Source organism: Bos javanicus, chromosome 4, assembly GCF_032452875.1.
Source record: "Bos javanicus breed banteng chromosome 4, ARS-OSU_banteng_1.0, whole genome shotgun sequence".
Lineage (NCBI taxonomy): Eukaryota > Metazoa > Chordata > Mammalia > Artiodactyla > Bovidae > Bos > Bos javanicus.
In genome coordinates, this window is record NC_083871.1 from 91719250 (window position 1) to 91745308 (window position 26059).

The following is a 26059-nucleotide window of genomic DNA, read 5'->3' on the forward strand; positions in this document are numbered from 1 at the left end:
GATACAGTCATCATAACCTGGGCCACTGTCATCCTTGGAGGAATTCCTGTAATTTCCAACTGGTCCCCTTTCTCCAGGGTTACACCTTGCCAGTGTTATGCTACAGCCAGAACAATCTTTCTCAAATGGAAATCCAATTGTGTCACTGATCTGCTTAAAACCTTTTCGTGCCTGTTCATTGCCTTTCAAAACAAATGTGAACTCCCTGATGAAGCACATAAAATCTTATTTGACCTGTCCTTTTCCTATTCTTTTATCCTACCCTCTATCACTTCCCAGGTGGCGCTAGTGGTAAAGAACCTGCCTGCCAATGCAGGAGATGTAAGAGACTTGGTTTCGATCCCTGGGTCAGGATGATTCCCTGGAGGAGGGCATGGCAACCCACTGCAGTATTCTTGCCTGGAGAATCCCATGAACAGAGAAGCCTGGCAGGCTACAGTCCATGGGGTCACAAAGAGTCAGACACGACTGAAGTGACTTAGCACACACCTCTACCACAGCCATACTGAACTTCTTCAGTTCCTCAAACTATCATCCTCTCTCTAGTCTACTGGCCTTTGTGCTTCCCTCTATTTGAAATGATGATCCTACTGATCACCTTTGTCCTGTCTAAATCCTGCTTATGTTTTAATCTCAACTGAAATGACATCATTCTTCTCCCTATATAACATGAGGTCTCCCTGGTACATACTCTCATTCCAAGTCATAACACATCTCATTGCATGGATGTTGCCTAATTATTCATCTTCTTAATCAAACTTGCCTATGAGGGCAAGAACCAATTCTTTTTTTTTTTTTTTTTTCACTAATGTGCCCCCAACATCTAATAGTGCCTGATTAAAAGTAGATAATAAATAAGCTGGATTCAATTCATTCACTTATCCAGTTGGTATGAATGTGAGAGTTGGACTGTGAAGAAGGCTGAGCGCCAAAGAATTGATGCTTTTGAACTGTGGTGTTGGAGAAGACTCTTGAGAGTCCCTTGGACTGCAAGGAGATCCAACCAATCCATTCTGAAGGAGATCAGACCTGGGATTTCTTTGGAAGGAATGATGCTAAAGCTGAAACTCCAGTACTTTGGCCACGTCATGTCAAGAGTTGACTCATTGGAAAAGACTCTGATGCTGGGAGGGATTGGGGGCAAGAGGAGAAGGGGATGACAGAGGATGAGATGCCTGGATGGCATCACTGACTCGATGGACGTGAGTCTCAGTGAACTCCGGAAGTTGATGATGGACAGGGAGGCCTGGCGTGCTACAATTCATGGGGTCACAAAGAGTCGGACACGACTGAGCGACTGATCTGATCTGATCTAATGGTGCCTAATGTTATCCTAAGCATTGGGAGGCACCAGAGAACAAGACCAAATCCCTACTTCATGAAGTCTGTGTTCTCATGGGGAACACAACAGACTAATAAACAAATGATAGACAAATAAACACTTTTAACTTGAATGAATAAATACATTCTTAACTGATATTTTCTATTGTATTTTCCAACTGTCCTTTCATTATTCTGTTAGATAGAATAACCCTCCCACATAATATAAACGTAAGTTTTAAAAATGCAACAGTACATAGTCATGGCTTTTATAATCATGAAACCAAATAATCCAGTTAGATTTGACTGAAAGACACAGGCCTATATGCATTTATAGAATTATATTCTCATCTCTGTATTAGCAGTGCAGTCAGAAATTTAGAGAGAGATAAACTACCAGTAAAGTACATTTTATTCTTAAAGACTCTTTTAATATAACCATTTATAAAAGCTTTTCCTTTCATTAAAAATTACCATTCCAATAACTAAATATTTGTCAAATTTATGCCAAGCTAGGCCCCAACAAGACTGTAGTCCATATGATTAGACTGACTAGTTTTCTGTGATTATGGTTGCAGTGTATCTGCCCTCTGATGCCTCTCGCAACACCTACCATCTTACTTCGGTTTCGCTTACCCTGGACATGGGGTATCTCTTCCCCATGCCGTGTGGGGCCACCCAAGACAGGCGGGTCATGGTGGAGAGATCTGACAGAATGTGGTTCCCTGGAGAAGGGAGTGGCAAACCACTTCAGTATTCTTGCCTTGAGAACCCCATGAACAGTATGAAAAGGCAAAATGATAGGATACTGAAAGGGGAACTCCCTGGGTTGGTAGGTGCCCAATATGCTACAGGAGATGAGTGTAGAAATAACTCCAGAAAGAATGAAAGGATGGAGCCAAAGTAAAACAATACCCAGTCGTGGATGTGACTGGTGATAGAAGCAAGGTCCAATGCTGTAAAGAGCAATATTGCATAGGAACCTGGAATGTTAGGTCCATGAATCAAGGCAAACTGGAAGTGGTCAAACAGGAGATGGCAAGAGTGAACATCGACATTCTAGGAATCAGCAAACTAAAGTGGACTGGAATGGGTGAATTTAACTCAGATGACCATTATATCTACTACTGTGGGCAGGAATCCCTTAGAAGAAAAGGAGTAGCCATCATGGTCAACAAAAGAGTCCAAAATGCAGTACTTGGATGCAATCTCAAAACTGACAGAATGATCGTTGTTTCTAAGGCAAACCATTCAATATCACAGTAATCCAAGTCTATGCCCCAACCAGTAATGCTGAAGAAGCTGAAGTTGAACAGTTCTATGAAGACCTATAAGACCTTTTAGAACTAACACCCAAAAAAGATGTCCTTTTCATTATAAGGGACTGGAATGCAAAAGTAGGAAGTCAAGAAACACCTGGGGTAACAGGCAAATTTGGCATTGGAACACGAAATGAAGCAGGGCAAAGTCTAATAGACTTTTGCCAAGAGAACGCACTGGTCACAGCAAACACCCTCTTCCAACAACACAAGAGAAGACTCTACACATGGACATCACCAGATGGTCAACACCGAAATCATATTGATTCTATTCTTTGCAGCCAAAGATGGAGAAGCTCTATACGGTTAGCAAAAACAGGACCAGGAGCTGACTGTGGCTCAGATCATGAACTCTTTATTGCCAAATTCAGACTTAAATTGAAGAAAGTAGGGAAAACCACTAGACCGTTCAGGTATGACCTAAATTAAATCCCTTATGATTATACAGTGGAAGTGAGAAATAGATTTAAGGGACTAGATCTGATACATAGAGTGCCTGATGAACTATGGAATGAGGTTCGTGACATTGTACAGGAGACAGGGATCAAGACCATCCCCATGGAAAAGAAATGCAAAAAAACAAAATGGCTGTCTGGGGAGGCCTTACAAACACGTGTGAAAAAAAGAGAAGTGAAAAGCAAAGGAGAAAAGGAAAGATATAAGCATCTGAATGCAGAGTTCAAAAGAATAGCAAGGAGAAATAAGAAAGCCTTCCTCAGCGATCAATGCAAAGAAACAGAGGAAAACAATAGAATGGGAAAGACTAGAGATCTCTTCAAAAAAATTAGAGATACCAAGGGAACATTTCATGCAAAGATGGGCTCGATAGAGGACAGAAAAGGTATGCACCTAAAAGAAGCTGACAATATTAAGAAGAGGTGGCAAGAATACACAGAAGAACCGTACAAAAAAGATCTTTACAACCAAGATAATCACGATGGTGTGATCACTGACCTAGAGCCAGACATCCTGGAATGTGAAGTCAAGTGGGCCTTAGAAAGCATCACTATGAACAAAGCTAGTGGAGGTGATGGCATTCCAGTTGAGCTATTTCAAATCCTGAAAGATGATCCTGTGAAAGTGCTGCACTTAATATGCCAGCAAATTTGGAAAACTCAGCAGGGGCCACAGGACTGGAAAAGGTCAGTTTTCATTCCAATCCCAAAGAAAGGCAATGCCAACGAATGCTCAAACTACCACACAATTGCACTCATCTCACACACTAGTAAAGTAATGCTCAAAATTCTCCAAGCCAGGTTTCAGCAATATGTGAACTACCAGATGTTTAAGCTGGTTTTAGAAAAGGCAGAGGAACCAGAGATCAAATTGCCAACACCCACTGGATTATCAAAAAAGAGAGAGAGTTCCAGAAAAACATCTATTTCTGCTTTATTGACTATGCCAAAGCCTTTGACTGTGTGGATCACAATAAACTATGGAAAATTCTGAAAGAGATGGGAATACCAGACCACCTGACCTGCCTCTTGAGAAACCTGTATGCAGGTCAGGAAGCAACAGTTAGAACTGGACATGGAACAACAGACTGGTTCCAAATAGGAAAAGGAGTATGTCAAGGCTATATATTGTCAACCTGCTTATTTAACTTATATGCAGAGTACATCATGAGAAACGCTGGACAGGAAGAAACACAAGCTGGAATCAAGATTGCCGGGAGAAATCTCAATAACCTCAGATATGCAGATGACACCACTCTTATGGCAGAAAGTGAAGAGGAACTAAAAAGCCTCTTGATAAAAGTGAAAGAGAAGAGAGAAAAAGTTGGCTTAAAGCTCAACATTCAGAAAATGAAGATCATGGTATCTGGTCCCATCACTTCATGGGAAAGAGATGGGGAAACAGTGGAAACAGTGTCAGACTGTATTTTTTTGCTCTCCAAAATCACTGCAGATGGTGATTGCAACCATGAAATTAAAAGATGCTTACTCCTTGGAAAGAAAGTTATGACCAACCTAGATAGCATATTCAAAAGCAGAGACAATACTTTGCCAACAAAGTTCCTTCTAGTCAAGGCTATGGTTTTTCCAGTAGTCATGTATGGATGTGAGAGTTGGACTGTGAAGAAAACTGAGCGCTGAAGAATTGATGCTTTTGAACTGTGGTGTTGGAGAAGATTCTTGCGAGTCCCTTGGACTGCAAGGAGATCCAACCAGTCCATCCTAAAGGAGATCAGTCCTGCGTGTTCTTTGGAAGGACTTTTGCTGAAGCTGAAACTCCAATACTTTGGCCACCTCATGCGAAGAGTTGACTCATTGGAAAAGACTCTGATGCTGGGAGGGATTGGGGGCAGGAGGAGAAGGGGACAACAGAGGATGAGATGGCTGGATGGCATCACCGACTCAATGGACATGAGTTTCAGTGAACTCCGGGAGTTGGTGATGGTGAGGCCTGGGTTACTGCAACTCATGGGGTCACAAAGAGTCGAACACGACTGAGTGAACTGAACTGAACTGAGGTGCCAACATCATACCTACAGGATTAGAATGAAGAACAAGAGGGTTATTGGCCATCATTTTTAACTGATTGACTAATTTAACAAACATACAATGAATGCTAATCAAATGCTAAGTCCTGAGGATACACACCCTGCCTACTAAAAGCTTCCAGACTAATCTCTTCATTTTTCTAACTACTGTCTTTTTAATAAAATATAAGTTCCTTGAGGGAAAGTTCTGGAGAAGTTCAGCATGTTATAGAGTTTTAACAAAAGTTATAAGTAACCAGAAAATAAGACTCCAGAAGATATTGTCATTTAGCCTTAGTAAACTCTGATCACACTTCCTTAAAAAAAAAAATCAATTAGTTATTTGTTTATTTTTGGTTGTGCAGAGTCTTTGTTGCTGTAGATGGGCTTTCTCTAGTTGCAGAAAGCAGTCACTTCTCTTGTAGAGCATATGGGCTCATGGGCTTCAGCAGTTGCAGCTTGAAGGCTGCAGAGCACAGGTTCAGTACTTATGGCACACTGGCTTAGTTGCTCCACCACACGCGGAATCTTCCCGGAGGGGCAAACCCATGTCCCCTGCATTGGCAGGTGGATTCTTTACCCACTGTACTACCAGGGAAGTCCCACACTTCCTTTGATGCCTCCTTTGCCCCAATGTACCCAATTGTTCATTCAGGTGAATATATTGTACACTCCTAAGAATTTTTGTAAATCTCTTATTTCATCTGTGGTCATAGCCATGGAATTCCCTCAAATCCCATGGATTTAAAGGAATCCCAAGGTAAACTTCTCAGAAAATAATTACTTCTTTTGTAATGTAAATAGTTGGCTGCTATATTTATCTGTTCTGTATGTCTTTTGAGGGAGAGGAAGAATATGAAATTTTCTTAATATTGTGTCATCTGTATATTCTTTCTTTGTTTTGCTTTGTTTTAATGAACTGGTTCCATCAACTAAAGTTTAATAAGCACTGAAGCAAAGACAATTTCTTCTAATGTTTCTGTACTTTACACATCCCTCCTTCATCCTCACTGGCTGAAGCCATATTATGGGTTTCCAAATAATTGGTTCTCAAAATTACTTAACTGTCACGTACTTGCTTATATTCCCTTGACCATTTCTGCCTCCTTCAGCACAACATTCCAGAGATCATGTTTATTATGTTCTCCAGAGGTATCCAAGGCTCTCTGTCAATCAAGCCAATGCCAGAGTCCATTGTACACTTTGCAGGAAGAGATTTCTAGACTCCTACAGTCATTTTGACTCTCTACAATGGATGTTCTTCTGTTTCAAGTTACTGTCTGAAAAATGTAAGAGTTTATGTACCCTTGAAGTTTACTCATCAAGGGCACTTCCCTAAGCTTCCATACTTCCAGCAGTATTGGTGCTTCTCAGACCAAGAACAACAATCTGACCCCTTTAGAAGTTAGGGAGCTTCATATAAAGGGAATACTTAACCCTAAATATGTTACGCATGTATGAAAACATTCCAGCCGCTGTGCCAGGGAAAAATAGTAGAACGGATCACTGAGACTCAACCTTCGCTGGGAAAGACTTTCAGAGCAGGAAAGGACTGAGGAAAGAATCAAGCATCAAGTCAGACTTCAGTCCTTCCATCACCTTCAGGTAGCTATGGGGCTTTAGACAACTCACTCAGGAAAAATGGGTCTCAATTTCCTTTACTGAGAAATGAAAGAATTGAGCAAGATAATCTCTAAGGACCTTTCCAAATTCTTTATGTTTTTATGACTGAAGTGCAGCTTTTTTAAGTGTGCAGCATATTTTTGTATCTTGATAATGGCAAGCTTTGCTATCTCCTTTGCAGACTGTGGAGATACAGGTGCATCTGTGTATGTTTCTTTAAAATTTAGTAATTAAGCTTTCCAGTTTCAAATTTCCTAATGAGGAGACAAATACACACATACACATTACTGCATCTTTTTACTTCCCTAATCTAAATACTTACTGAAAATAGTATACTTAACACAGACTAGTGATTATAAATTTTTGTATTTGAAAATTTAAACTCTTATGTAGATGATCTTATTTAAGACATCTTGAGTTTGTCAATAGTCTTTAGCACAGTTGAGTGTATTATGCTAATTAAACATCAGGTACTTTTGTTATTACTATAAACAAACTCTTAATGCCCTCCTGTTACTCAAATTGTGGCCCGAGGCCCATGAACATCCCATGACCTGAGGCTGGTCAAAAACTCAGACTGCCTCACCCCAGATCTTTGAAATCAAAAGCTGCATTTTAACCAGGTACTCAGGTGATTTATATGCTCACTAAACTTCTAGAAGTGCTATTATATTATAGTGCTTCCTGCACTGCTTTAAAATATGCAGGGGGTTTTCCTATGAGGGAGTGAATAAATGACTGGCCTAGCTGTACTTGAGCTTCCCTCATAGCTCAGTTGGTAAAGAATCTGCCTGTAGTGCAGGAGACCCGGGTTCGATTCCTGGGTCGGAAAGATCCCCTGAAGAAGGAAAAGGCAACCCACTCCAGTATTCTTGCGTGGAGAATCCCATGGACAGAGGAGCCTGGTAGGCTACAGTCCATGGGGTCACAAGAGTTGGACACGACTTAGTGACTAAACCAACCAACTGTACTTAGCAAAGTGAATCTCTACAACTCAGTGCCACTGGACTTAGACTAACAGAAGCTTATGGCTGATCATTTCTCCATTTCTTTTAATATAGTTCTGGGTCTAGGCTCAATGGTAAAGAATCTACCTGCAAACTCAGGAAATGCAGATTTGATCCTTGGGTCGGGAAGAACCCCCGGAGAAGGAAATGGCAACCCACTCCAGTATTCATGCCTGGGAAATCCCATGGACAGAGGAGTCTGGTGGGCTACAAGTCCATGGGGTCACCAAAGAGTCAGATGCAACTTAGTGATTAAACAACTACCCTTATAAGTGGGGGTTGGGACCTCTCTGGAAGTCCAGTGGTTAAGACTCCATGCTTCCCCCACAGGGGGCACAAGTTAGATCCCTGGGTGGGGAACTAAGATCCCACATGCCACACAGTGCAGCCAAATAGAAGAAAATATATATGTGAGTGTGTGTGTGTGTGTGTGTGTGTGTATAATAAAAATAAATAAATGGCAAGGGCCAGGGAACTGGATGAAGAGCTCTATTCTCTTCAAGACCCACTTACAAATATTACATACACAGAAAGTCAATATGAAAAGTATTAAAATATTGGACTCCTTTTCATAGGATAACAACCAATGTGTTATTTTTGTTTCACTTTATAGCTGTTGATTTTAAAATTTCATAATACATTACTGTTATATTCATAAAGTATCATAAAGAGGAAAAAGAAACACCTTTCAACTATGTGGTTAAAACCTCTAAAATAAGTAAATAATAAAACAAATCAAGGACATAAAATTCAAGTAGAAGTTCAAATAAAACAGACAAGGATTCTAGTTGCAGCTCTAGGACTGTGTGATTTGTCAACCATTCACTAATCTCTGGGTTCCAGTTTCTTCATTTACAAAATGAAAGAATGATCTTGATTTTTTTTTTTTCAAAATTAATGGAAGATACAGTATATTTTTAAGTCCTAAGTTGGTCAATTTTGCAAGTGGTAATAGGAAATGGAGAATTTCTAGGAGTCATCAGGAAGTAGCTAGGTCTCAACCATGTTTTGGAGGACAAATGAGATTTATTTATTATTTTTTTTTAAACTCATAAAGGTTTATTTAGAATCTTCAGTGGGTTGTCAAAAAAACACAATAAGGAGAGTTATTTGAGGGAAATTGACACTGAGAATGGAAGAGGGGAGGTAAAGAGTGGAGGGAAAAGATTAGAAAGGGCTGTGATGGAGAGAGGCAGCCTCTTTATTCCAATCTATGAGGAGTGGGAGTGGCAGTGGAAAGTAGGGAAAGGAAGTGGTTTATTTTTCTCATAAATACCATCTGTGAGATGCATAAAAAGAGCATGTTTGGTGATTTTGGGGGGAGGGAGTCAAGTGTTAGGGCCAGGCCTGAGAGCAAAGGAACATGAGGAGCTTTGAAGGGGAGGAGGCACGTATTAAATGGGTTGTCCCAGGCTCTTTGAATTTTCCTTACTGGTCATCTTTTTTTTTTTTTTTAATTAATTTTATTTTATTTTTAAACTTTACATAATTGTATTAGTTTTGCCAAATATCAAAATGAATCCACCACAGGTATACATGTGTTCCCCATCCTGAACCCTCCTCCCTCCTCCCTCCCCATACCATCCCTCTGGGTCGTCCCAGTGCACCAGCCCCAAGCATCCAGTATCGTGCATTGAACCTGGATTGGCATCTCGTTTCATACATGATATTTTACATGTTTCAATGCCATTCTCCCAAATCTTCCCACCCTCTCCCTCTCCCACAGAGTCCATAAGACTGTTCTATACGTCAGTGTCTCTTTTGCTGTCTCGTATACAGGGTTATCGTTACCATCTTTCTAAATTCCATATATATGCGTTAGTATACTGTATTGGTGTTTTTCCTTCTGGCTTACTTCACTACTTGATTTTATGTCCTAAACTTTAAAATTGTCCCAGCTTTAAAATTCTGAAATCCAATACATCTGAAATCAATGCCCATTTGTCATCTCAAATGCATCTATTGAAATTCTATATGAAATCTCAGAAGTGGCCTAAATAAATCATTCTGGAATTTCTGCTATTTTATTTGCTAAGAACAGGAGCATATGAGCTAGTGGCACCTCATGGTGCAAATGGAAAGATATTATCCCCAACAGACTTTCTCTCTATGCAAGGAGCAAATGAGGTAACAGAACATATCTTCATGTCACGACAGTTAATCTTAGTTTCCTTTCATTCTGAACCACCAAATCAAGTTGTGTGATTCCCCCTTGCTAACTATCCATTCACTCACATGGTCTCCTTGAATCTTAGTGAAAGCGTGAGAGCTTTCATCTCTGACCCAAAACAGGGAAAGCTCAAGGGAGAGTAACACCTGAAAAGCTACCTCATTACTCTGGCCCCAGAAAGTAAACTGACAAGTCTTTCAGGAGGTAATTATTGAGCCTGATATTTGGTTCACTGACAGAACTTTTTGTTTGTGGGAAGGAACATATTTGTGCGTTGCTTTTTCCATTACCACCGTTTCTATCATCATAAATAAGAATCAATAGGCCATTTCGAGAAGCATACGCTCACCACCATTTAGCATCTGAGTGTCAGCCATACACAAGCTAAGCAGCAGTGCTCCAACCTCCTGGCTGAGAATTCAAACCCACCAGAGAAGGAAAGCACTTCAGTTCATGAAGACAGTGTTTATGTCTGAGTGAGCAACTAGAAGGCAAGGGTAATCTATTCTTTGTCTGTATCTCTAGCAATCTCTGGCACAAGGCTGGCCATCCAAAATAAATAAGTGAATAAAGAATGAATGAATGAACAAATGGCTGAATGAGTCAAAAGGTTTTAAGATGCTGGACAGAGGAGCCTGGCAGGCTACATATAGTCCACGGGAGTAGCAAAGAGTCAGACACCACTGAGTGTCTGAGCACAAGGAAAAGACTGGATTTTGAGGGTGGGTCAGAGAATGTTATTTTGGTAAGTGCAGACCTATTTACAATTCATGATGCAGAAATGAAAGCCAAAACACTGTGATCTGAGAGAGACTGCCTTTGATGAGCAGTTGCTCTGCACTGCTCTAATTTCCCTGCCATATTCACTATCAGGCCTCACCAGTGAAAGTGAAGTTGCTCAGTCATGTCCGACTCTTTGCGACCCTATGGACTGTAGCCTACCAGCTCCTATGGACAGTAGCCTACCAGCTCCTCTGTCCATGGGATTTTCCAGGCAAGAATACTGGAGTGGGTTCCCATTTCCTTCTCCAGGAGATCTTCCCAACCCAGGGATTGAACCCAGGTCTCCCACACTGTAAGCAGACACCTTACCGTCTGAGCCACCAGGGAAGTTGGCCTCACCAGAAACACAAGAAATCAGAATGATGGCCATTCCAAAAGTCAAGTGAGACCTCGAAAGAAAAACTCTCCACTGTCAATGAGGGTCTTGCTGGACAAAACAAGGTCAGGCAAGGGACTGATCAGAGAAAGAACAGGAAAAAGAAAATATGAGGTGGTGAGGGGGAGCAACGGAGGGGAAGTTCAGGCAGAGGCCTGAGTGGGAAAACAAGTGTGCAAAAAAAAGCACCGAAACAAGGCGAGGTGAGGAACACCGATCCCCAGTCCTCAAGGGAGGGTGTGGGTGTCTGGATGGGGAGGGGCAGAAAGGCATTAAGTCTTCGAGAAGACAGGGAAGGAGGGAAAGAGGGGCGGAGAGGTCAGAGAAGTGTCTATAAAATAACACCCATCATCACTGATAAAAAATCCTTTTTTCTTTTTGAGAAAGACAAAGGGAATTTTAAGTAGGATTAAGTAGTAGTAGCTTTCAGAACTCAGCGGCTCTCAGGAGCAATAATAAGTACATAAATAGCTAAGTGGATGGTAGGAATTACTTCACTTTGGAATGTGGCCAGCATATCAAAGTTAACAGTAATATCACATCTTTCTGAAAGCTTTTCTGAGATTCTAGGGGGGAAATCATCTTAGAAAAACTGTACCATGTTAATTTTAGGAAAAGGATGCTCCTCACTGCTTGAAGACATTCTATTGCCTGAAAATTGATAAGACAGAAGTTCTAGCCTGCTGGGAGGCACTCACTTATCCATGTAAATACATTCCAGTATTGCCCCCAACTGGAAGCAAATAATTATGTTTGCAGATTACCTTCGCCTAATGTAAAATTTTACTCAAAACATAACCCACAAAAGATGCTCTTAGTGCAACAAAAAGGACCTGTGGATATCCCACTTTCAGAATTCTCTAACTTTTGGACTCACTGTGAATAGTTAAGACATAAATTTTGTAAGGACTTCCCTGTAGCTCAGACAGTAAGAATCAGCCTGCAATGTGGGAGACCTGGGTTCAGTCCCTGGGTTGGGAGGATCCCCTAGAGGAGTGCATGGCAACCCACTCCAGTATTCTTGCCTGGAGAATCCCATGGACAGAGGAGCCTGACAGGCTGCAGTCCATGGGGTCACAAAGAGTCAGACACGACTGAGAGACGACTACTACTGCTAAACTTTGTTAAGGCCAGATTTTGAAACACGTATAACTGTATATACCCATTTCTGAATTAGGTGGAACTGTTGCAAATTGGAAATATAAATAATGTCCAAATCCTGGGGCTTCCCTCTTGGCTCAGTGGTAAAGAATCCACCAGCTAAGAAGGAAATGCTGTTTGATCCCAGGGTCCAAAAGATCCCCTGGAGTAGGAAATGGCAACCCACTCAAGTATTCTTACCTGGGAAATCCCATGGACAGAGGAGCCTGGCAGGCTACAGACCATGGCATCACAAAGAGTCACACATGACTGAGCAACTAAGCACGTTCAAATCCTAGACACGTCTAGCCATGAATATCCTGTAGATTTCTCCTCTTAAGTACAGTAAGCACATTTCTTCTTTGTCCACTAATGTGCTGATCATCTTCTCTGAGTCCCAAAAACATATGAAAACTGGGTGTTGGTGGCAATTGGGGGTACAAATATCTTCTCTCACCATCTGGAAACATTCACGTGTTACTGTTTTCCAAAAAACGTAAGTAAGAACATCACATTCTTTATTTATTTTCCACCCAGAGACAAGTTATTTCAGTATCATCCACAATGGAATTTGCATGAAAATCTGTTTACTGACCCTGTTCCCTAAGGGTACATTTGCCCTAGCACTTGGAGTAAACACCATTTTCATTGCACTAGAAATAGTTCTAATTGGACAGATTGTTACAATTTTAGCAATACCCAAATAAATCAAAGGAATATGAAGCAGACATGCCACCAATCTGGATTCTACAACACCTCAGCTCAGTGTTTCTGCCTGAAGTATTTCTTCTACACCATCGACAGATGCTTAAAGGACATCTAAAGACGTCAACATTTTTTGTTAATGACTTTAGAGAAATTGATCATTCTGAAAACAGTCCATTAAAAAGCTCTATGATTGTATATTAACTCATATATATGAAATCTAGAACAATGGTACAGATCAGATCAGATCAGATCAGTCGCTCAGTCCTGTCCGACTCTTTGCGACCCCATGAATCGCAGCACACCAGGCCTCCCCGTCCATCACCAACTCGCAGAGTTCACTCAGACTCATGTCCATCGAGTCAGTGATGCCATCCCCTAATTACCAGATGGGAATAGAGAGGCAGATGTGGAGAATGGGCACGTGGGCAAGGTGGGGAAGGGGAGGATGGGACAAACTGAGAGACTAGGATTGACATATATACACTACCATGAGGTCATTCATTTCACTAACTGGTTAATTCTCATTAATATGCTCTAAACAACAATAGGATATAAACACGTGGACGATCAAATGACATTCAGAATTCAAAACTAAGCACAGTGTACAATATACATGAATGAAAAACCCCTAAGGCCCTCTATGTATAACTTCTTTCAAATCTTTCTACAAACTAACTGCTCTTTATATCCCACTATTCACTGCCATGCAAACTCTTCATGAGATGAACCTCTCCTCCGTTCTTCACACTTCTCCATGCCACTCTCTGCTGACCCATCTTTTCCCTCACTTGGGAAGCTTTCTCAATATTTTCTTGTTCTCAATCACCTCCTCCCTGAAGCTTTGAGTTTTACAACTTAAACTTATAATCATACATTTTTGAACTTCTTCAATATCTATGTCCAAATTTAACATTTAATCATAAGATACTTTGTTGTCCTTTACTTATGTACATGTTTGGGTGTATCTCTCTTTCCCAACTTAATCACATGATTTAAAGGTAACACAGGCCTCTTACGCCTCTCCTTCAAGTTTCTGTCAAGATCCTACTCCACGTTTAACATCTTTCTCTTGATATTCCTTCTTTATTTTTTAAAGACTTTTTTTTTTTTTTTTTGGTGCAGACCATTTTCAATGTCTTTATTGAATTTGTTACAATTGTTGTATAGTCATTAAAGCATGTACGACTCTTTTGTGACCCCATGGACTGCAGCTTGCTAGGCTCCAATGTCCGTGGGATTCTCCAGGCAAGGATCCTGGAGTAGGTTACCATTTCCTTCTTCAGGGGATCTTCCTGACCCAGGGATCAAATTTGCATATCCCCCACTGGCAGGTAGACTCAATACCAGAGTCTCTTGGGAAGCCTTTGTTACAATATTACTTCTATTTTATGTTTTTGGTTTTTTGGCCTCAGGGCATGTGGGATCCTTACTCCCTGACCAGGGATTGAACCTACATCCCCTGCATCGGAAAGGGAAGTCTTAACCACCTAACCACCAGGGAAGTCCCTTGACATTCCTTCCCACCACCATGTTTATCTGAAAATATGCTTAAATTAGATGCCCTCCCCTAAAGAAATTTCTGTAACTCTGCTTTTTCTCAAGTTCTCCCATCATTGCTACTTTGTTTTTCTGCTAAACTTCTTTTAAAAAAGCATTCTTCACTCTACTTCTTTTCCATTTCTATCTCCAGCCCTCACCATCCTCACCATCTGAGTCTCCATCAAACTTCTGTCCTTCAACCACGTCTCTCCGTAGCACTGAACATGCATGCACCCTAACTCCTCTCCTGACTCCCAGTACATCTCCTCCCCCAACCCGCAATGCTTAATTTCTTCTTCTGGTTCCTCCCCTAGAGGGTTAGGTGGTTATCCCTCATCTCTGCTCAATTTTCCCTGGTAACTGCATCTCTGCCCTTGTCTTTTAACTTTCAGGTCTCCTCCATCTACTACTACCTCATCTGCATTTCTAGTGTCTTACACTAGGCAGGGTCTCAAACCTTAGGTGCCACCTGCTGGGCAATTCCATGGGGCGAGTTCAGAACCCAATTCCAGTTAGTCCTTCCAATAGTCCATTACCATTCTTGCTGTTTTTTCGGTTAAGTAGTTTTCCTAGACTTAGCCGGCAGAGATTTATCATTCAGAACCTCCATCACTCACCACCACCCCCAGGGCATTCAGCACTCACCATGTCCTGTAAATGCTACCTACTAGGATCTCTATACTCTGTGTTCCATCCCTAACTAGCACATCTCATGAGGCTGAGACTGTCCACCACTGGGGCTCTGGGATGGACACTGACTTACCTTTCTCTTTTCTCTCCCCTGATCTCCAACCCTCCCTACACTTCTGTCAGAGGAATCTTTCTGAAACAAGTATCTGAGCAATGTCCTAAATGAAAAGCCTTATTTACTTCTACCCTACAGGTAGAATAAAGGCCCTAATCCCCAGTTCTGGAGCTTCTAGGAAGAACCCCAGAGCCCTGCATGAGCTGGCCTGTCCCAATCCTCTTCTGCTCTCACTCCCACACTCAGTCTCAATTACTCTGGCCTCCTTGACCTTTTATTTTTTGCTTTCTTTACCTTAAACTCAAGAGGCTTGTGCTAGATCCTAGAATGGGCTGCTCTCATATTTTCACATGGCTGAGGACTCTTGCCATTCATGTGCTTAGTCACTCAATCATGTCCAGCGCTTTGTGACCCCATGGAATGTAGTCTGCCAGGCTCCTCTGTCCATGGGGATCCTCCAGCAAGTATACTGGAGTGGATTGCCATGCCCTCCTCCAGGGCCTTCCCAACCCAGGGATTAAACTCAGGTCTCCTGAATTGCAGGCAGATTCTTTACCGTCTGAGCCACGAGAGAAGTCCCTTGCCATTTATGTCTGGTCTCAAATGTTAGCTCCTTGGCAAAGCATCTTAACCAAAGGATAGTAATTGCTGCCTTTCCTCCTCCTTCCTGAGACTACCTGGTCACCCTTTCTACATTTACTCTGTTGTATTTCTTCAAGGCACATCTCAGCATCTGGAAGTCTCTGTTCCTTTATACATTTACTTATTTAGTGACTCTTCAAACTCAAATGTAAGACCTACAAGAATGAACTTTGTCTCACTTCACTTACTCCAGCTCCTGGAAGTCAGTTCCCTCCACTGGGGCACCCCCTCTCCACAACCCTATCCTTGCTCCATTTATAGGGCTGCTCTAGCACTTCTCAGATTATATCTTTATTTGAAAACGTATTTCCAAAGGAACTAAATAGAGAGAAAGGAGATCATATCAAAATGTGTGGGCCAAGGGGAAAGCAAGAGAGGAATGTCTGGTTATAAGATGCTCATTCAGTGTAGATCTTAGTATAGAAGAGATGTATCTTTATTAAAATTATCCCTTTTTATGTTCTTTTTAATTATGCTGTACGTATTTCATTTTCCATGTGTTAGTTTCTAATATATATAAATGGGTATATAAATACATCCACGAATATCCATAAATGGATTTAAAAGGTACGTTTATATAGACCTTCTATCTTGTATTGATCCTACTAAATGTACTGCTTAGTTCTAAGTAACTTTTAAAATTCCATAGATGTTTCCACGTATACAGTCATGTTATCTTCAAATAAAAAGTTAAATTCTAACATTCAAAAAATGTATATTTAATATCACTGTTATTTTTATGTACAAAATACAGAAAGTAGAGCGTCAAAAAACCATAGCTGCTAGAGCTCTGCAGGATATGGGGGACATGGATTGAAATAGTTGAAAAGCACTGTCAGCACAGTTTGTTATCATCTGTCATCCTGACTATATTTTGAACTCCTGGCAAATAAAATCATGTCTTGTTTGTTTGTCAATATCCTACCAAACCTAAAAAAGTACTTTGTCTAAAGTAGATACCCATAATTAAAAAAAAAAAAAAAACAGAACTGAAATACTCCAGCACTGGACACATGGCACATGCTCAATAAATACTTGTTCATTGACTGCAAGAACCAATGTGCAAGTTTAAGTTTGTTGAATGATCAATGGAAGCTCAGCCCTGATGAGAAACTGTAACAAGAGATCCAAGGAGGTAGAAGATGTTGCCATTACTATCCACATAGAAAAGCTTCATTTCTCAGGTAATGACAAACACAAATGCTCCAAGGAAAACATTTAAATGGTTACCTGTACATTTCTTTATATGACTGTTCCTTTTTCCATGTGATCCCAACTTGCATCCAAAATTCTCCTCCCAGAATTCTGCGAACCATACATTTCTTCGATTATTGGCAAGAGTTCGGCTTCTAAAGTATCGATCAAACCCTATTTTAAAGAAGAAAGGTATGAAAATATTTTTTTCAAAATAAAAACCATGTACTATCAGAAATTTGAATATATATTATATTATGTTATGATCATTGCATGAAAAAATATATATAACACATGGGGGAGGACCAATAACCCAGAAATAAGGCTATCCCTGTGGCAAGAATCAATGGAGATCAAAGGACAGTGTCTCTACTCCCACCATTTGCCGTTCAGGCACGCACAGCAGACTGGGTGTCATCTTCACCACTTCCTCCTCTCCTCTATGTCTCCCAGTGGCAGCAACCAGTGACCTCATGCTGAATATTTAGAACAAACTCAGACTTTTTCTCCTCTCTTTCCCCTAGTAGGGGTCTATGTTCTGGATTTCTGTGCTTCTACTCACCTGAAGATTTATCTGATCTGGATGTTCCCTTTTCAGCTAACTCAGTAAACCAATCACTACTAATGTAACTTTCTGGTTTTTTAGATTCTAAGTCGTGTCCAACTCTTTGCAACCACATGGACTGTAGCCTGCCAGGCTCCTCTCAATGGGACTTCCCAGGCAAGAATACTTAAATGGGCTACCATTTCCTTCTCCAGGGGATCTTCCCAACCCAAGAATTGAACCTATATCTCCTGCTTGGCAGGCAGATTCTTTACCAATGAGCCACTTGGGAAGCACCCAATCTTCTAGAGTCCTAGGTAATAAGCTAAAGTGTCAGTCTGATCAGGTAACCACCTCATTGAAGGAAGAACACTGGAATGGGTTGTCATTTCCTTCTTCAGGGGATCTTCCAGACCCAGAGATCAAACTTGCATCTCCTCCATTGGCAGGCAGACTTTTTACGCCCAAGCTACCAGAGAAGCCCTTAGTTTGTCATTATTCTCTCTTTAATACATACACTCTTACACATTGATGAAATGATCTTTTGAACAGCATACATTAAAAACCAAAACAAAACCTCCAATATACCAACATTTGTCAACTGACTACTTCTCTGATTTTAATATTTCTTTCAATTTCCAATTGAGCTTTGATCGATAAACATGAGATTAAAACTGGAAATAATGCCTTGTTCCAACAGATAATGGCAAAGGTAGGAATTTTAGTCACTGTCAAGATCACTAGAAAAGATATTTGGGAGACAGACTGCTTTTCAAGGATGTGTCACCTCTTCTGTTGCCATTCATTTATCCATAGAGTCAAACCAGCATCATACCTTAATTTGCTATAAAGCAACACTATCCTTCCAACAATGCTATAACTGCTGTGTATGTCCATGGATATCTGCAAACGTAGAGGGCAACTGCTAACATCATGGAGATATCTAAGGCCAACAAGAGTGCTCCTTAAAAAAATGTCTTGTGGATATCTTTTCTGATTTAAAAAATATATAATGTGCTAACTTAAATTACTTACTTAATTACTTACATACTTAATTACTGTCTTGGTAATTCTTCCATCAGTGCTACAAATTTTATCCAGAGTCATAAAATAATGGATGCATTTCATCATATGCTAATACTCTGACTTTGCTTTTGAGTTTAGATTCAGTTAGAATAAAACCAGTTCTCTATGGTGCATTCTTACCATCAATTGATGCTCTTTTGGGTAAAATTGTCACAGCCCCTTCTGCAATTTCCTCCTGTTGATAAACAGGTGCTATTTTGGATCCCCAACTATCGGAGCCAATCCAGAGAAAATGCCCACTTTGGTTTAATTTCTTTGCTGCTTCCAGTATCCTCCTATGAGAATAAGAACAAACAGAACACACCACATTTACCAAGAAACTCTATACATGTGAATGTTACAAGACCTGCTGTATCAAGTCATCAACACTCAGTAGGTCACCATTAAACAACAAGTCAATCACTCTAACTGCCTGAGTTTTAACATCTCCTAAAAGAAATAAATTGGAGACTTAAAGTCCAGTGCCTGATAATTAGCCTTATTCTTAACCTCATTCACATTATTCTGTCTGTCACTGTTGTTTGTCTCATTTCTTTACAGTCCCCGGATTTTACTCGATAAACATTTCAGATTGAGAAACCAGAAGGCTGCTGTTTCTATGTAGCAGAAGGCAGTCTGTACTTGCATAAGAATGCTACAATTCTTGTGAAATCTTACTAGATTCTACACTGAACATGAAATATATTAGAAAAAGGATGTGGGGTGCAAATATGATCCTAAATGAGGAAGAATATCAGTCAGTACCTGATGTCATCTTCATTAGCAAACATAATTACTGCCCGAGCATTAGGTGTTTCTAGCAGGCGCTTGATAATTTTTTCAAATTCTCCAGGTCTTGGTTCACGTGGAATTTTCTGTGATTGAGCAATGCAAACACCACCTATTTAAAGAGAGCGAGAGAAAGTGATTCAGAAAAGACGTTTACTTAACACACTTAATGAGGTTAGCTACTTTATAGAAACACATGACTCAGTAATGGATATTGTTTCTCAAAATATCTGTCATTCTCACCTATTTAAAAGCAATCAGGATGTTTTGCATCCAAATATGTATATATATATCAAATGAATGACATCAGTGACTTAATCACACATCAGGTATTTGTTTTCAAGTTTAAACATTAATTTTGTGAATGTCCTTAAAAAAAAAAATCAAAGTGCACAAGATGTAGGACAGGAGAGAAAGAGTGGAAAGAAAGGCTGTTTTAATTCATTTAACATAAGTCCAAGGACAAGTGCTTTGATTTAAAAAAAAAAAAAAAGGTATGAATATGTCTTATAGGTGAGACTTCCTGTGATAAATATAAGAAGGTCCTTTTGCTAACTTATTTTGTGACCCCATGGACCCACCAGGATCCACTGTCCATGGAATTTTCCAAGCAAGAATACTGGAATGGGTTACCATTTCCTACTCCAGAGGACCTTCCTAACCCAGGGATCGAACTCACATTTATCAGTAGACCTCTTTCAAAGTTAATTTCCTTTTTTTAGCTCATAGTATTGTAGCAAGAAACTTATGCAAAAACATAATATGTTATGAGACAAATGGTCTTCAAGATTATTTGAGACACAAGTCAACTTTCAAAGACACAAGCACTCAGTTGACATATTTCTCCACCATGAAAATCAGAATGGCAGAAATTCCATCCAACTCATGGCAAATAGATGGGGAAACAATGGAAACAGTGAGAGACTTTATTTTGCGGGGCTCCAATATCACTGCAGATGGTGACTGCAGCCATGAAATTAAAATATGCTTGCTCCTTGGAAGAAAAGCTATGACCAACCCGGACAGCGTATTGAAAAGCAGAGACGTTACTTTGCCAACAAAGGTCTGTCTAGTCAAAGCTATGATTTTTCCAGTTGTCATGTATGAATGTGAGGGCTGGACTATAATGAAAGCTGAGCACCGAGGAACTGATGCTTTTGAACTGTGGTGTTGAAGAAGATTCTTGAGAGTCCCTTGGACTGCAAGGAGATCCAACCAGTCCATCCTAAAGGAAATCAGTCCTGAATATTCATTGGAAGGACTGACGCTGAAGCTGAAGTTCCAATACTTTGGCCACTTGATGCAAAGAACTAAACATTTGAAAAGACCCTGATTCTGGGAAACATTGAAGGCAGGAGGAGAAGGGAACGACAGAGGATGAGATGGTTGGATGGCATCACTGACTCGATGGATATGAGTCTGAGCAAGCTCCACGAGTTGGTGAAGGACAGGGAAGCCTGGAGTGCTGCAGTCCATGGGGTCTCAAAGAGTTGGACATGACTGCGCAACTGAACTGAATCATCCAACTCACAGAACAAAAAAGGAAGAACACTTCTTTTGGTTTCTCATCTTAAGGCAATGAGAGGCCAAAAAGAAAAATATAGAAAATATCTCTGCCCTTTGCTGATGGGCTGGGATAGGAGGAAAAGGAGGAGTTTTCCTCTGGTCTACGTAGTGGTGTCAAGGTAACATATTCTAATATAAAGAGAAAAAGTGACATCAGCAAGATGTTTCAATTGCATTATGGTTTGAACATACTTTTTGAGTCACTTGAGAAGAAAATCACCATTTATTTACAGCATGGCTTCAACAAGCAAGGTATTTTTGCTTCCACACAATTGACAATGCATTCAGTTACTCAAACATTGCAGGGTGCCATTATATGCCATGCATCTGGCTGGACACTGGGAATGCCCAATCTAACCCGACAGTTGCCAGCTAGTCTGGGAAAGGGGCATTCCAATAAATTATCATGGAGCATGTAATGATTTTAGGATGAAGAGACTATACCACAGTTAGGGAACACAGAGGAGGGAGTAACTCAAGTGCTTGAGAGAGCTAGAGTTTAAATGGCAAATATACATACGCACAGGGACAAAACTGGGACCTTTCTGGTAGAAGCCAAGGTGTGAAAGAACCTTGTTGGATCATGACTGTCTGGGGTTGAGGTTGGAAAGAATGAACAGGTCCAGCTTGACAATGACTTTGTTAGGCCAAATAATTTGGGTTTTATATTAAAAAGGCTAGGAACCCACAGAAAGTTCATAAGCAGGAGAATTACATGATGAGCTATGTGTTTTAGGAAGAAACTTCAGGTAGCCAAACAAAGAGGAACCACGTGGTAGCCACACAATGGGTGTCCAGTGTGTTGTGATCTGATTTAATATATGTGACAATGCCGTATGATTAACAGTGCCACAGGACTGAAGGTTATTCTCTGTAAAAGTTAGAACACTGCTAAAATTATCCTTGCAACAGCAGTACCTTCACTAACCCTACACTCTGCTCTTCAGTGCTGAGAATTGCCTACAAGCCATAGACTGAGCCTGTAAGTAGTTAACCTACTGATACGTCCAAAATAGTTGTGATGATTGATTCATTCCTTTAGTAAATATTTATGGGGCTTCCCTGGTGGCTCAGATGATAAAGAACCTGCCTGCAATGCGGGAGACCTGGGTTAGATCCCTGGGTTGGGAAGATCATGTGGAGAAGGGAATGGTTACCCACTTCAGTATTATTGCCTGGAGAATTCCATGGACAGAGGAGCCTGATGGGCTACAGTTCATGGGGTCCCAAAAAGTTGGATATGACTGAGGGACTAACACTTTCACTATCTGTCAGACACCATGCGGGAGATATGGACTTATAATGGTGAATAAAATGGACATATTTTAATGGTGAATAAAACTCTTACCAGAGTTTAGGAAGGAAATCTCCTTGTACTTTCTAAATAGGAATTTTAAAAATATGAAGTTTGTGCAAAAAAAAAAAAAAACAAAGAAATATTATGGGTAAAACGGGCTTAATGCAAAACAAACCACCAAGTAAGTATATAAGTTATGGCATGCCCTACAAGGAAGAGCAAGGACATTTAATTTATATTGAGGGAAAGTGTCCCTAAAGTTGGTATCTCTCCATTAAGTTCAGAAAGAAAAGAGTAGGGGAGAGAATCGAGTGGAAAAAGGCAGGAAAGAACCAGTGGAGTTAATGAATGAAGAGAAGTATGAGACAAAGATGAGAGGTAGATGGGATCCAGGTCATGCATGTCATTCAAGACCTGTGCAAGATTATGAGTAATGAAGGTGCCTAATTTTCAGTAGCACACAGGAGTGTCTTTTCTATGACCATGGCATTTCATGGAAGAAAAATGAATGAGGACCACTAAGTGATGTAAGAGGGCAACCTGGAGTGGAAAGAACAGGAGGCCATGATCCCAGTTAGGAAGTTACTAGGACAGGCAACAGGGAATGACGACTAGGGTGATACCATCAGTATCATACACCTGGAAGGGCAGGTGTATGAGTGCTCAGTCGTGTCTGACACTTTGCAACCCCAAGGACTGTAGCTTGCCAAGCTCCTCCTTCCACAGAATTCTCCAGGTGAGAATAGTGGAGTGGATTGCTATTACCTTCTCCAGGGGATCTTCCCAACCCAGGGATCAAACCTGGATCTCCTGCATTGCAGGCAGACTCTTTACTGTCTGAGTCACCAGAGACAGGTGGACAGTGAAAATTGGAATTAGAATCAGTGGGGCTTTGTAATATTTTTCCCACCTTTACTGAAACATGCCTGGCAAATAAAAATTGTATATACTGGGTTGGCAAAAAAGTTCATTTGGGTTTCCCCATAACATCTTACAGAAAATCCCGATCAAATTTTTTTGGCCAACTGAATATTTAGGTTGTATTAATTTGATCAAGGTAGTGCAGTGGTAGGAAACCATTAAGCACGACTCTAAGGTTTTGGCCTTTGTGACTGGTTTCTGTGGGGCTTCCCTGGAGGCTCAGATGGTAGAGCGTCTGCTTGCAATGCGGGAGACCCAGGTTTGATCACTGGGTCAGAAAGATCCCCTGGAAAAGGAAATGGCAACCCACTCCAGTACTCTTGCCTGGAAAATTCCATGGATGGAGGAACCTGGTGGGTTACAGTTCATGGGGTCGCAAAGAGTCTGACACAACTGAGCGACTTCACTTTCACTTTTTCACTTTTCTGTGATGACATCATTAAACAAGTAGGAAATACAAGAGGGGCAGACTTGATGAGTTTGATTCAGAACCAGTGGTTTTCAAAGTACCCATGGAAAACTGAAATGGAAACAATGAGTCTGGAGCTAAGGAGAAAGCAGGGAGTGGTAACCACAATGTTGTTAGATGCAGCTGCTGCTAAGTCGCTTCAGTCGTGTCCGACTCTGTGCAACCCCATAGACGGCAGCCCACCAGGCTCCTCTGTCCCTGGGATTCTCCAGGCAAGAACACTGGAGTGGGGTGCCATTGCCTTGCAGACACAGTAGTAATTGAAGTGTTGGGAATTAAGTCATCAGTCAAAGAGAATATTTAAATCAATAACAGGAAAAGGTTAATGACAGAGTTCTGAAAACCCACCAGCAGGACAGGAGCTAGGAATGAGACCGGAAAGGAGTGATTACATGTTTTGAGGAGAAAACTTCTGGGACAAAGTCTAGGGATTACTTGAAAACTGCATAATGTGTGTAAAAATCAAATAAAGAACTGTGGTGAGTGGAAACATGAAGTAACCATAGAAATGTAAGATCCAAACTGTAACACTCTCTGGGGAACAATAGCTGTTTCAAAACATGACTGCACTTTAAAGAAAATTTTTCTAATTACTTAAGGATCCCATTAAAGACATGCCATATCTTAAGTATCATCCTGAGATTAACTCTGACTCCATAACCAGAAGAAATGAAGGCCAGAAAATTTTAATTATGATTTTTTTCAGATGAGGCAAACAGGCAATCCAGACTTATGGTTTAGTCTGAATTCACTCATTTAGTCATTTACTACAGATCCATTGAACATTTCTGTTCATTCAAAATCAGTCAAGTTGGAATTTTACATTAGTCTATATTTTTTTATTCCTTCACTTCACCTTTTATTTGTAAGCCTGGTCAATTTGTATCTTTCTAGAAAGAGGAACTGCACAAGTAATTTATCTCAGCAGAGCAAATCCTTACAAAGAACGTGCACCCCAAAGGCATTATGCTGCTTTGTGCTTTATGGTCATTTTATTGTGGAATGAATTACTCTCAAATAATTGGCGTTAGAAAACTAATATTCCTTTTCTTAGCCTTGAAACTCAGTCACAACTTCTATCTTCACATCAGTCAAAAAGCCACACAGTCCATTCATAAGTACCCATGGTCTACTGTGTTTCCAGAGCTAAGGACTTTCTGTCTCCATTCTGCCTGCAACAGTCTTATAACTGAATGACAAGATGGACACATCAGAAAAGCCAGATAAGAACATAAAATGATCTACTGCTAAGAAAATATTGCATAAGGTCAGATCAACTGCAGTAACAAATGACCGTAAATCACCACCTCAAATAATCTTGACTATTTAAAACTATATAAGAAGAGGTCATCGTATACTGTTAGTGTTTGGTTAAAATACAGTAAAATTTAGTCAAACATTCAGGCTTTATCAAAGATGTGTTTTCCTACAATATTCATTATCAATTGTTTCAATTTTAAAAGAGACTCTCTGATTTGATCTAGATTCCTAAAGTGTGGAAGAGGAGCTCTCCTGCAGCAAAGCATGTCTATTCCATCTATTTCTTCATACCCCACTCTGGAAGAGTGATTGTGTACAATTACAGGGACTCTAAATTCCCTGTTCTGCAGGTGTCCCCAGTTTAGCAAGAAATAATTTTTAAAGCTTAGCACTTAGGAAAAGACTGTTGTACAGAAGAATTTATAATTGGCTGCCTTCTAGAATTCCCTGTCTGATTTCCTCACCTGTGTAAATGTTTTCCCTTTGATTATTTAGTGATAATTAAAAGATCATTTGTTGAGCTGAGCATTTTACATACACTCTCCAACACACTTCACTTGAGCACTCCTTCCCAGTCTCATGCATTCTGTACCTCCATAGTCCTAGGGAAAGGACTCTAACCTTGGTATTATCACCACAATTTTGATGAGGAAACTGAGAAATAGGGGTGTCAACCTCTGGCAAGAGTTTGAAACCCAGTTTCAAAGCCACATCTTGTGACTCCGAGACTTTTTCCATCATCTTGCCCATCCACAACTGACTATACTTGTGACTTAATGGTTTCATGGATATCCATGACTGATGAATAAGATAAAGTAAATTTAAAGACTTTCAAAAGACACAGCAGGTCACCCCTTATAAACTGAATCAATAGCTACACAAATGCAGTCCTTCTATTGAGCATTAAGAACAAAGTTAAAATACTTAGAACTCATGCAGATTATAGAACTGATTTAAACTTATTTAACTAGTCCATCCCCAAATCTTTCCAATTGCCCCTGTGAATGCAGGTCCTCAGGAAAATTTTTCTGAGGCCTCCAGTCTTCCACATCACCTTTGACTGTAGCAACCACAATAATTGTATATTTTTAAAATTCTGT

The 26059-nt window shown here is 40.4% G+C and overlaps 1 protein-coding gene across 6 annotated transcripts in view; it reads right to left on the reverse strand.

Moving 5' to 3' along the window:
• Positions 1–26059, reverse strand: part of GRM8 (glutamate metabotropic receptor 8) — an 872326-nt gene that overhangs the window by 491093 nt on the left and 355174 nt on the right. For all 6 annotated transcript variants that reach the window (XM_061414602.1, XM_061414603.1, XM_061414600.1 and 3 more), the window contains 3 exons: positions 19423–19558; positions 18799–18953; positions 17085–17222 (listed from right to left, as the gene is read on the reverse strand). In XM_061414602.1, coding sequence (XP_061270586.1) covers positions 17085–17222; positions 18799–18953; positions 19423–19558 — 429 coding nt within the window. The remainder of the gene's footprint in view (positions 1–17084; positions 17223–18798; positions 18954–19422; positions 19559–26059) is intronic.